We start from the raw sequence: 12,276 nt of genomic DNA on the forward strand, positions 1-12,276 counted from the left end.
CTCATTTGTAACATTCGGTCTTTGACCTGATAATGATGCTGCCTGCAAAGGGATGAGATGTTTATGGCAGCAATTGAACATTGTGGTCTGCTCAGTTTGCAAATCGATGTCACCTCTCCACACATCCTAATCCCCGTCTCCAGATGTATGAACAGACGTCTGGATGAGCGGGAGGTAAGGACATATTTGACGAGAAAGGATACAAGGGGACAAACATTTAACAGACATTCTTGCATCAGAGCTGTTTTTATGAACCAACGTCAGCTTCAGCCTACAACCATTGTTTTGTTATAACATGCATCTGTATCTTATTTTTCATTATCAGATAATATTCTATATTGATTATGACAACGTATACAATTGATTAACATGATTTTAGCGTGCAAAAACTTGTTTAAATATATCCTCCCCCGCCGTCTATGATAGTACTTTGCCGTAATCCTGGTAATTAGAGAGTCAGATAGGAAGATGACATCACTTCTGTATTGAAATTTCTGGATGACATCTCTTGTATTGACATTTGACGTACAGCTGTTCTGGGTTGGACATTTTGTATCATTTGTAAAATAGCTGTACTGATAGCAAAGTCTGCAATACAGAAGTACGCTCTGAACTTTTAACCTGATTAGGATTGTGATGGTGGTCAGCATCTAAAACCCCAATGATACAACTGTGATCAGAGCCCCGTCAGGGAGTTAAAACTTTAAAAAAACATAATGGAAATTACAAAACCTGATGCTAAATCATTTTTGAACTGTTTAAAATCAAGAATATCATGTGAGACTAAATTGGAGTATATATATATATATATATATATATATATATATATATATATATATATATATATATATATATATATATTGTTCTGTGAGATCCTGATGTTATTGAATGAATATAAAACAAAATAAAAAGCCTTTGAAATCCAGTAAATAAGTCATGAATCTGATTCAGCGTTGCTCTTGCTTTATTAGGTTCCTTGTGTTACAATTTTTCTTGCTGTTTCCTCATTTTCTGGTCAAACACATATTCACCACCAGAGGGGGATGTCTTATAAACAGTTTCTTAATGCCAAGTACTCCAAGTTTGTGTATTTGGTAGTTCATACCAGGTAAAACTCAGGTGAACATAATTGGAAGGGTATAAGGACACAAATCTGTCTTTTTACAGGTGGAATAGCAAGGCGCTTGTGTACTTGATGGAATCACAGCTCAGCTCAAATAATCAGTAGGAAACAGGTCCAAAGATCATCAGGAGGTTTTCCATTAAATTAGGTCAAGTATGAGTATGAAGTTATCTCTGCAGCAGGAAACTCTGACCTGCTTCTTGTTTTGTGAGATTCTGACATGATTCAGACGTGGCACATTAAAGGAGCTTGAGGCAGGATTGAGGCAGGATTTATGAAAAAAATTTGTATAGGCTACGTTTTAATTTTTCTAGTAATAATGTCAGATGAAGTGTTCCAAACCCAAAAGAATGAGCCCTCTAGTGTATCTCTCCGTTGCCTTGAACAGGCTGTGTGCTGCAAAATGTGCTGCAATTCGGACCCAAATTTCCCGCGCTGGGCTGCGGATGTGACGTCACATGACGCTGCATGCACGTTCTCCCGTGCCGGCTTCGCTGTTGGCTGCAGTACCCCCGACGGCCGTCGTGGTGAAGGGTGGCGCTCTCATTTCTTAAAAGGAGCCTCATGCTCCTTTAAATACAAAATAAAAATGAAACAAAGAAAGAAACATACCACATACAATAAAATGTGCAAGTTGGTTGGTGAACTGACTTTTCAAAGTCTGTGGAATAAATCAATAATTCTCTCATCTTAAGAGGACAGTTTTAATATTACTATTCATACTCAAGGACACATAAGTAATATGGAGGCAAGAACACTTGTATTTGTCAAATTTGAAACATTAATCATTTTTTCTTTCTGTCACAGCATCACAGCTGTATCAATTCATATTACTGAAGAATCAAATGTGTTTGTGACGATAATCAGAATATTTTCTTAAATTCAATTCAATTAACAGAATATTGCACAATAGATGTAACAGAAACCTTTAGAAACTCTGCAAATGTTACACTGTATGTGTTTATATCTCCTCTCATGACTTTCCTTTCACATGACCATGAATGCTCAAGTATCAGAAATCAATGATTTGGTCCGTTATGTTGAAACACTCCAGTGTGTAAATGTCATTAATACAGGGAGTGTTTTCAAAAAACACCAAGGAGGACATCATCCTCATCACAATGGTAAAGAGGACAGATGACTTGAGTTGTAAATGCCAGAGAGGACTGTGTGATGGCAGGATTTTAAAAACAATCATTTTATTTGTATCGTAGGTAAGATATGTCTACAGAAGAATATAAACACAAATACACACACCTTTGATGGATTGGATGGATTATCATGTTATATAATATCATTATTGTACTGCTCCAAGTTCTCATTTATTTCAGCTTAATATGTTTATTGATGTTTTTATTGTAATAGGAATAAAGATCAGTTACTTATTTTTTTTTAGCACAACAGTAGTTGTTAGCTCAGTTTAGCAAAGCTTATCTGAACTTATGTCGTGGAAAACCCGTCCATGGTCCATCAGCAGAAGTCTCCGTTGTTTGGTTGGTCAACGGTTTAATTGTTGTTAATTTCTAAAAGACCCTCAGATGATAATGATCCTTTCATTGTTTTCAAAAGAAGAAAGAAACAACACAAAAGGAAAAGAAAAAAAAAACAACTGATTACTTCCTGGAAGTAGTATTTGTTATGTGCTTGATGAAACAGCCACAAATAAGATCCAGCAATAACATCTATACACTCATCTGTCCCTAACACCATCTGTTGATTCTGATGATTAGAATAAATTAAAGCTGAAAATGAGTGTGAGTGTTGTAGTCCAACATATCATATAATAAGTGAAAGAATAATCCATGCTGAATTATGTATAATAACTAAAGAGTATTAGCACACTCAAGTTTCCTTCAGATTTTTTATTGTAAATTTGTTTTTTAATTTCTTGTTTTTTTTTTTTTTTGTTGTAAATGAAATTGAACCTACGGAAGTCCCAACTCTCAGGTGAAAGTCATGAGTCAATTCTGGTCTGGTCTCATTGAATCAATGAGGGTTAAGAAACTGATCAATATCTGAAACTAATCACTGCTGTACTTTTACAATAGGAGGCTTTATACAGAAGTTCTTATTACTTGCTACTTTGTGCATTTTTTTATTTTCCCTCCCTCATGAGAAAAGAAATACCCACATTTATATTTCCTGTTTACCAATAGGACAGAAACTGATTTTAAATAAATAATCTATAAGTACTATTTTATGTTAGTGGTTTCCACACAGTGGTTTTACAACAACGAAACTTATGACAGCAGGATGAAACATCAAACATACCATATACATGATCGGGTCAATGAGCCTTTACATTCTCGTACACCGCTGATATTTCCTCATAAAGGTTTTCTTTGTTTTCTAAAAGAAAACATAAAAAATGTTTGTAACATATATTTACACTTGATATTTACATGCTGTAATTTACAAGATTGATTCTCCGCATATTTATAGAATTTCTTTTGAAATAATAATTTTCATGAGTCAGGTGACAGGAAATGAGGAATACAAACCTGTGTTATTCATAGGATGAGCATCAGTATTTAAGTTGGATCTAAACATTCAAAATGAAGTATTAAAATTATGGCCACACGGTCACATAAAACACAAAAGTGAGTTACTGAACTACACTGCAATACTAATACGTTTCAAAGTTTTACAATAAAACTCATCACATGTCATAAAAACAACTGTTTACAGATAAATATTGAAATTATTTCAGCTCTGTGTCTGTTCAATGATAATATACAAGAACATATATATCGTTTTATAACAGTTATGTAACAATATTTAAAGCTCATTTCTACATAGACAAAAAAAAACTTTTGATAATTGTTAGGTTAAACTCACCAAATATTGTGTTCACAACTATTAATACCCAATTTAAATTATATTTAAATGTCGTTTCTCACTTACTTTCTTCTGTAGAAGTAGTATCCACCACCAGCAGCTGCAGCAGTGATGATTAAACATACAATCGCTATTCCAGCGATGCCACCAGCAGATAAACCTGATGGCTGGATGCTTCCTAGAAATGAATAAATAATATTTGTATACATCTTTAGAAGAGAAGCCGTTTCTATGTCTTTGATACAGTGTTGCACAGTTATCTCCTCACCTTAAAAACTGGATAAAAAAGAATTTGCATGAAAAACACTACAGGTGTCCCATCACTTCATATTGTAAGAGTTATAAAACTATAACCTGACTTGAACATCCAGAAGTATCAAACATATCTGAAATCACTGCTTCACATACCTGCATGAACAAACAATTCAAAAGTGGCAGATGATCTTCTGTCAGTTATGTAATTCAACGCTTCACAGGTGTAAATTCCACCATCAGAAAGTTCAGCATTTTCTTTTGAGAACTCAGGAGAATTAGCAGGAATCACAGTTCCATTTAACATCCAGGTGAATGTGGCAGATGGAGTAGAGTTGGCAGAGCAGATCAGTTTTATAGGTTCACTTACAGTTACATTATCTTTACCTGTGATCCTAACATTTTCTGGCCCATCTGAAAGACAGGTATTTTTGATGTGTTAGTAGCTCTTATAGATAACAAACAACCAGTTCAGTATTTCAACATTTGTGGTTCTGAAGTAGGAGTTCAAGTACACTGAGTCAGTAAATGTAAATAAAGTGTTTTACTTACACATGACATCCATCCTGTATTTAGCCTCACTGCTGCTGACAGGGTTACTGATGGTACAGAGATAATCTCCATTGTTTTCTCTGTTTACAGTGTTAAAGGACAACACTCTGTTATTATCAGAAAGTGCAATGTTGTCATTCGGGATCAGATCTGAACCATCTTTCATCCATTTTCTGGCAGTGGGAGATCCAGAAGCATCACAGATTAAGTTGACAGGGTTTCCCTCAATGGTCAGGTCTGATGGTGTCACATGAGGTCCTGATATTTTCTCTGTTGGTAAACAAATACAGAGGCTTGTAAGAAAAATATGAAACCAGAACTAAAAGTAATTGTGTAACTGATGGCTGCAAAAGTGATCAATAAAGCCTTTAAATTAGAAAATATTAAAGCAAGATTAGTAAAGTGTACCTGTTAACACAATATTGACATATTATAACATATTAACATTTTGTATGATGGTAAACATGACAGAGTAGAATTATAACTCCCAACACCACACATATGTGCATTTGCAAATATGAGCTATTTTGCAGCAACAAGGTCCAAAACCCAGCTGGAGGCAGAACACAAACAACATGGAGGGAAACACAACTGCAGGATTGTGTATGTCCAGTTGTCTTTCGTTACATTTAATGTACATTTTATTTAATGTCAGTCTCTTCTTGTGATAAACTTTACTTGGTTAATACATACATCATAATTACACAAATTTAACTTAAAATTCCTAAAATACACCTTCTTTTATTACATACAGTATACTGAACTACAATGTGGAATCCAGAGAGCAACATCTGAACTATATCTTTTGATTTTAATGCTGGACAGATTGTGTGGTTTCTTCCTTTTGGCTGAAAGGCAGTGAAGAATTCTGAAAAGTTAAAGGGAGCTGTATGTAGTCATAGACTCATGACAAGCATCAACTTACCGTACTAAAACTAGTCATGTGATCTACAAATAATATTCTTCATATCATATTTTTTGAATCATAAGTTAAAGTTAACCAATATTAAATGTGAAAGTCATTGAATCTGAGAGTTTATCCTGGCGAGAAATGTTATGGGAAATGGGAAAAGAAACAGTAATAACATCCAAAAATGTTGTAGTAATACTAATATTAACATGTAAAATGTCACTTATACAAACAAACAGAAAACCGTGGAGTTAATCTATGCAGATATTTAAGTGAAAATATGTGTAGACACATCCATTATCTGTACCCACATATTACTAATAAGGGTTTACCCCAGCTCTCTTATGGCTAAAGGCAGGAGTTTAGCCAGGACAGACTGCCAGTCATCACAGGACAAACACGCACACACTCACTTTAATGTGCAAGTAAATGAACAATTAAGAATCAGGAATAACTCTAAGATTAATGTTTTTGACCTGTGGTAAGAAGTCAGAATAAACTCATGTGAGCATGTGGAGAACATGCAAACTCCTCGCAGAAATGCAGCAGCCAAGATTTGAGCCAGCAACTGTTTTACTGTGAGACAACGGTGCTAACAACCAAACCACTGAGCTACAATTCATACAAACACATGTCAGTGCTATATCTTTCAAAATGTTGAAAATCCAGCACAATGACAGCTAAATGTTTAATAGCTATAGAGGTTTTTATCAAAGATCTGATAGTCGTTTCCCCTCAGAGTTTCTGAGCCTTGGCCCACCAGCAGGCCTCCATAGAAACACCTGAAATATAACAGCAGATTTCAAAGGGAAAAGAAAAGTAAAACCCCATTTTACTCTAAGAATCTATAATTTTATACAGGACTGTCTCATAAAATTTGAATATTGTGATAAAGTCCTTTATTTTCTGTAATGAAAAAATGTCATACATTCTGGATTCATAAAAAATCAACTTAAATATTGCAAGCCTTTTATTATTTTAATATTGCTGATCATGGCTTACAGCTTAAGAAAACTCAAATATCCTATCTCGAAAAATTTGAATATTCTGGGAATCTTAATCTTAAACTGTAAACCATGATCAGCAATATTAAAATAATGAAAGGCTTGCAATATTTCAGTTGATTTGTAATGAATCCAGAATGTATGACATTTTTGTTTTTTTTTAATTGCATTACAGAAAATAAAGGACTTTATCACAATATTCTAATTTTCTGAGATAGTCCTGTATATCGGAGGATGTCAAGTCGCTCCAGATCGGTAATTTAGGAAAAGACAGCAGTTGAACAACACCATGTTCAATGAACAAAAACTAAACTAAATTGCAAAAAGAGTGTGTTAAAGTCTAAGTCCACCTTTAGTGTTTACATAGGAACTAAGAGGATAAGTAGAGGTCAGTAACTGTTCATCAGATGGTTTTAACTGATGATTTGCAGGTCTGAACACCTCTGAAGAAGCAGCCGTTTTGGTTATTATTATCAGGCCTAGAGTGTTAAAGTGTGTGTTAAATTGTCGAGGAGAAAAGTCCCTATTAATGATCTTATAGTATCAGCTGTTTCTGCCCATCAGCCTGGGTTGTTTGTTTATTTATTTTAGGCATTTTAAGGCTACAGTGTGATAACATATGTTATCAATGTCACTGCAAAAACAATCCTGTATGAATAGTATTGATTAGGTTTAAATCAATTGACGATACATTTGCCAAGCACTCCAAACTGGACCTGGTTCAACTATTGAGGATCTGACAGACCAGTTCAGATAAAAACTTAATAATAGAAGGAAGATTATGTCTAATGACTGAAAGGATCCTGTGACAACCCACAGTGTTATCAAGAGATTTTAAGGTGTCCCAATGGAGAACTATAACTCTCATCTGCTTTCTTGCTTGAATTTGAAAAAAATATGTTCACATAAAATTCAATCAGTCAGTCAACAGATGGTCCTACCACTTCCTCTTTTGGTTTTGTCAACCCAATAAACATGATCAGTTTTTTCTCAACCATATTTCTTGTAAAGTGATATTAGCGTCTGTTGAATATACTCAGGTGTGAAAATTTCCACTGTAAATGAATGAACTGTAGACATTTAAATGATAAAACCAAGACCAGTTCCTATTTTAAAATCTGCTGGAGTGTTAAAATAATGATTCAGAACCTGGATTTCATTTGACTTTCCCAGAAACAGTTATGCATATACAAAAGTGTAACAGCGTTACTTAAAGTAAATCCTCTAGCAGACTGAGGATATAATAATAGTAATAAAATGTTCTTGTAGTTTGAGTTACTGATCAGAGAAGACAACTGTTATCACAGCTTTATGTGCAGCTTCCATTGTACAGTATGTGGTTAAACTATAGGAACACCACATTTAGCAACTGCGAGCAAGAGAGGAAATGACGCTTCAGCTTATCATCACCTGGCAGTGAGATAAAACACAATGATGAGACATCCTGGTCAGACGTTGTGCACATCATTGTTTACTGGGGTTGAATTTGCAGAATTCATTGTAGGCTCCAGTCCATGAGATCATCAACTCCCGTGTCAGCAGAGCTTCTGTTTAGAAGGAGACTGAACTATTGAGTCAGAACGGGTCGTGTTCTCGGCCTCCACTGCTTCTGCAGAGGTGCAGAGTCATGGGTACAAAAGGTGGCTGGTCCCCCAAACCAAGACGTTTACACCTGGAGGAGAGGGAGCCGTCAGCCAAGACAGCTGGTACTGGCAGGCTCAGCGAAGCACAACTCAGGGAAGTTGTGGAAGTGAATATCAGACATCTTGTTTCCTTTCGCAAAAAATCATCTTGAATCTAAAAATATTTTTCATATTCAAAACAATTTTTTTTTCTTGTATGTGATTTATAAGAAATAGTGTTACAAAAGCCAAATTTACAGTTTTCATAAACACAAGTCTTTTTGTGAAAACCTTTTCAGACTTACGTAGAACAGTGATTGATGAAGGTTGAGATGTTTCATATCTCATAGTTTTGCTGTGAAAGGCCTGACAGCTGTAGTTTCCACTCTGAGTCGTCTGAATGTTCATCAGTCTGAGTTCTGGTCCAGTATCAGACAGCTGCTCTCCATCCAGAAACCAGAAAAACTGGAGGGACGGAGGTCTAGACTCAGCTGAGCAGGTCAGGCTGATGTCTGACCCCTCCTTGTAGAGGTTTTGTGATGGAGAAACTGTCATTTTTACATTTTCTGGGCCAACTGAGTGTACAAGACACAGCAAAGATAAATAATGTTAGTTTGTTGAAAAAATAAAATACAGTCAGATTCATCGTTAGGTCTTGTTCTGACTTAATTTAGATTTTGTAGTCAATTCAGTTAGACATTCATTAAAGTTTAACAGTAATCTAAACTTTTACTAATGTTTGCATGCAGAAACTAAACGTGTGTTCATAACTCACAGCTGACAGAGATGATCACTGGATCACTGATGACATCACTGACAGGATTGAACACACGACACCTGTATGATCCCTGGTCGTAGCGGCTCACGTTTACTACAGTCAGATTGGAGCCTCCATCAGTGAGATGAACTCTGTCACTGGCTGTAACCTCAGAGCTGCCGTTCATCCAGACATAAGAGGTTACTGATCCAGAGGAGGAGCAGGACAGACGAGCAGAACTGTTGAACTCAACCAAGTCCAAACTGGGAGGAGTTACTGTTGCACTGGAGACTGGCTCTGTGGAGGAAAATCAAAGTGTTTCCATGGTAACCATCATTTTAGAAAGTGGTAGACCAGAACAATTATTAAATAATGAAGAATCAGTTTCTTTTTAGAGTTTTTATTAAGCTGATTTTAAAAGTTTAAAAGATTTAAAAGTTTGTGATTGCATCTAATTAATCTGAATTAGTTCCTCAGCATCATATAAATAAGCTGTCAAAGTTATACTTTGAACAGTTTATGTAAAAGGTCTTGTCTAAATTATATTTCATATTTAATGTTCGTTCAAAATGTCTGATGGGTCAACTGTCTCCAGATTTGATGAAGTTAGGCTAGTAGTATTACTTGCAGCATTTAAATTGAGTTTCAGCAGCACTACACGTTCTTTCAGTGATCAAACTTTGATATCTTGTTTTATTTATTTGAAAAAAGTTAAAATGTCTCAAATAGTTAAGATATTTAAAGTAAAATCCATGAAAGGTGTTTCAACACTTAGAGATGCTACTGCAAACGTTCCCTCATTTATATTAAGGTGAACCAGTCTCACTCTGCCTCTCTTTTCTTTTCCTTTTGGCTGCTCCCTTCAGAGGTCGCTACAGAAAGTCATCCCTCTCCATCTATCCGCCAGCTTTTCCACTAGTACCTACTCATCCCGACTCGACTCGCCTCGACTCAGTTTGGCACTTTTCCACTAGAGGTCTAACATGCCGAGTAGATACTTTTCTGTAACTACTCTGCCGAGGTTCTAAGCGGCTGAGTCGGGCTCTATCTGACGTCGTCAGATAGAGCCCGTAAAAGTAAAAGAAAGATAGAAACTACTTGCATCTATGTAAAATAAATATTTATTAAAATATTCCTGTGACACAATGTATAAATGATCATAGTGGGAGAAATGATGGTGCACATCTAACAATGATAAACTATATTATTAATCAGAAATTACAGGTCTGTATAGAAAGAGAAAAAAATAGTGTTAATAAATGGGCATCACCAAGTTACACTATACACTAGGTTTTAAGTTTGAAAACCATGTTGGAACACTCTGAATGATCAAAAAATACAATTTATTGAATCAACCCCTGCTCACCATATATGTCCAGTCTGGTGTCTCCTTGCAGAAATCCTGGTATAATGTTAACTGCATACTCTCCTCCGTCATCAAGTGTCAGATCCCTGAGCTCCAGAGATGCAGTAGATGGGAAGAAGGTGATCCTTCCCTCATAGTCTGGATGAGGTATGCTTGCAGTTGGATCATAGCGTATTATATCCTTAATACCAAATTTCCAGAACACTACAGTAAATGGTCCATCTGATGGAGTCAGAGTTGTGGTGAACATCACCGTCCCTCCTACAGGTGCATTCAGAGGACCATCTGGTAACACACCAGCTCCTTCACATAAACCTGGAGGAGACAATGTTTACATTTTTTATTTGAAAGGAAATTCAAATCAGTTTTAGCAATATGATGTACTTGGCTGTTTTTGATTACGAAAAGATTACATTTGACTTTTATTTATTTTTCATAATTAGTTTTGGTTACCCCTCTTTTTTAATTATTTTTTTAATTACAGAAGAGCTTTATTTAAAAAATGTGTTAGCTCCAATATCAAGGAACTTCTGAATAAAGTTTGCGTGATTGTTAAAATATTTTTGTCAGGTGACCAGAGGACCTGAGACAGACAGTGTGAACGATCTGAGTTATAAAACAGGGAAGACAAAATCAATATATATATATATATATATATATATATATATATATATATATATATATATATATATATATATGAATGTACACAAAATAAGTCCCCAATGTGCACACATCTATCTATATATACAACCCTATATACATGCACAACAATACACACAAATCCTGTTTAACATGTCTGAAAAGGGGTAGGAAGAAGTAACTCCTTCCAGTTCTCCACTATTCCATAATGACCCTCTATATCCATCCAGTTTTCCAGGTCTAACAGTTTATTCTTATATTTATTATATTATATTATATTTATATTTATTTATTCTTACATCTTATATATACGACATTACTGCATTGTATCCTTTTTACCTATCCAGTTGCAAAGATAGTGCTTTTAAACATATTTTAACGGCTTAAACTTTTATAAAAACAGTGTGAACATGTTTTTATCTGCTTTATAAAGTAAAAAAAAACTCACCTGACATGGTTCCGAGGATTATGAGGTATATCATTGCTATTTCCACTTCACAAAAAAATGTCTTTCACTTCTTCACAGTCCTTTAACTGTGTCATATATAACTGAGGAATGCAAAGATAGGATAAGGAAGTGAACTTGCATCCCTGAAGTTTTTTTTATTCCTGTTTTTATTAATCATTAACAAAGATTAATGTTCACTTGTGATCAAGGCACTTTAAGTTTGGAAACAAGAATTAAACTGAACTGCAGATTCAGTTTGAAATGATCCAAGCTGGCAGGTGATCTGTAGAAAATAAACCACTACCAACCTAGAAGTGACACTAGGGCCAATCTTGTTCACTTTATACATGCAGCCCTTGGGAAGAATTATCCAGAACCATGGCATCAATTCTCATTGCTATGATTATATGCAGCTGTATTTATCTGTGAATCCCGACCCAAAGACCCTCTGCCACACCCTTCATCCCAACAACCCCTCTGCTCCCAAACACTCACTGTACAGACACAGGGTGTGAAATGGGAGCTCTGCAAACTCAACCCCGGAAAGCCCCTGGACCAGAGGGAGTTCCTGGGAAAGTACTGAAGGCCTGTGCCGACCAGCTTGCACTATTTTCAACCTCTCCCTGTCACAGGCCTCCATCCCAGCCTGCCTAAAGTCTGCTACCATGATCCCCATCCAGAAAAAAAACCCTACAACCACCCTCAATGACTAACGCCCCACTGCACTAACACCCACTATCACCAAGTGCCTGGAGCGGCTTGTCC

At 35.7% G+C, this 12,276-nt stretch overlaps 1 protein-coding gene across 3 annotated transcripts; it reads right to left on the bottom strand.

Annotated features, from left to right (window-relative positions):
* Window positions 1-959: 959 nt before the first annotated feature.
* LOC133435898 (carcinoembryonic antigen-related cell adhesion molecule 1-like) lies at window positions 960-11,607 on the bottom strand. 3 transcript variants are annotated; one of them, XM_061717172.1, is made up of 10 exons: window positions 11,512-11,607; window positions 10,425-10,739; window positions 9,077-9,355; window positions 8,607-8,876; window positions 4,766-5,035; window positions 4,370-4,627; window positions 4,028-4,139; window positions 3,625-3,665; window positions 3,395-3,472; window positions 960-1,693 (listed from the first exon to the last, which is right to left on the bottom strand). In XM_061717172.1, exons 1-9 carry the CDS (start codon window positions 11,543-11,545, stop codon window positions 3,411-3,413), a joined length of 1,641 nt encoding a protein of 546 aa, XP_061573156.1. In that variant the 5' UTR covers window positions 11,546-11,607; the 3' UTR covers window positions 960-1,693; window positions 3,395-3,410. The 3 variants fall into 3 exon arrangements, with proteins under 3 accessions (XP_061573156.1, XP_061573157.1, XP_061573155.1); XM_061717171.1 differs by lacking the exon at window positions 960-1,693 and adding an exon at window positions 1,719-2,673; XM_061717173.1 differs by lacking the exon at window positions 960-1,693 and having other exon boundaries at window positions 1,718-3,472; window positions 4,601-4,627.
* Window positions 11,608-12,276: the final 669 nt, after the last annotated feature.

This window comes from Cololabis saira, chromosome 3 (genome assembly GCF_033807715.1).
Source record: "Cololabis saira isolate AMF1-May2022 chromosome 3, fColSai1.1, whole genome shotgun sequence".
NCBI lineage: Eukaryota > Metazoa > Chordata > Actinopteri > Beloniformes > Belonidae > Cololabis > Cololabis saira.

Coding starts and splice junctions, on each gene's coding strand:
- LOC133435898 (XM_061717172.1), bottom strand. CDS start 11,545: ATGATATACCTCATAATCCTCGGAACCATGTCAG. Junction 9,356..10,424: donor CACCAGACTGGACATATATG/GTGAGCAGGGGT, acceptor TTTCCTCCACAG/AGCCAGTCTCCAGTGCAACA. Junction 8,877..9,076: donor AGTGATCATCTCTGTCAGCT/GTGAGTTATGAA, acceptor TTGTACACTCAG/TTGGCCCAGAAAATGTAAAA.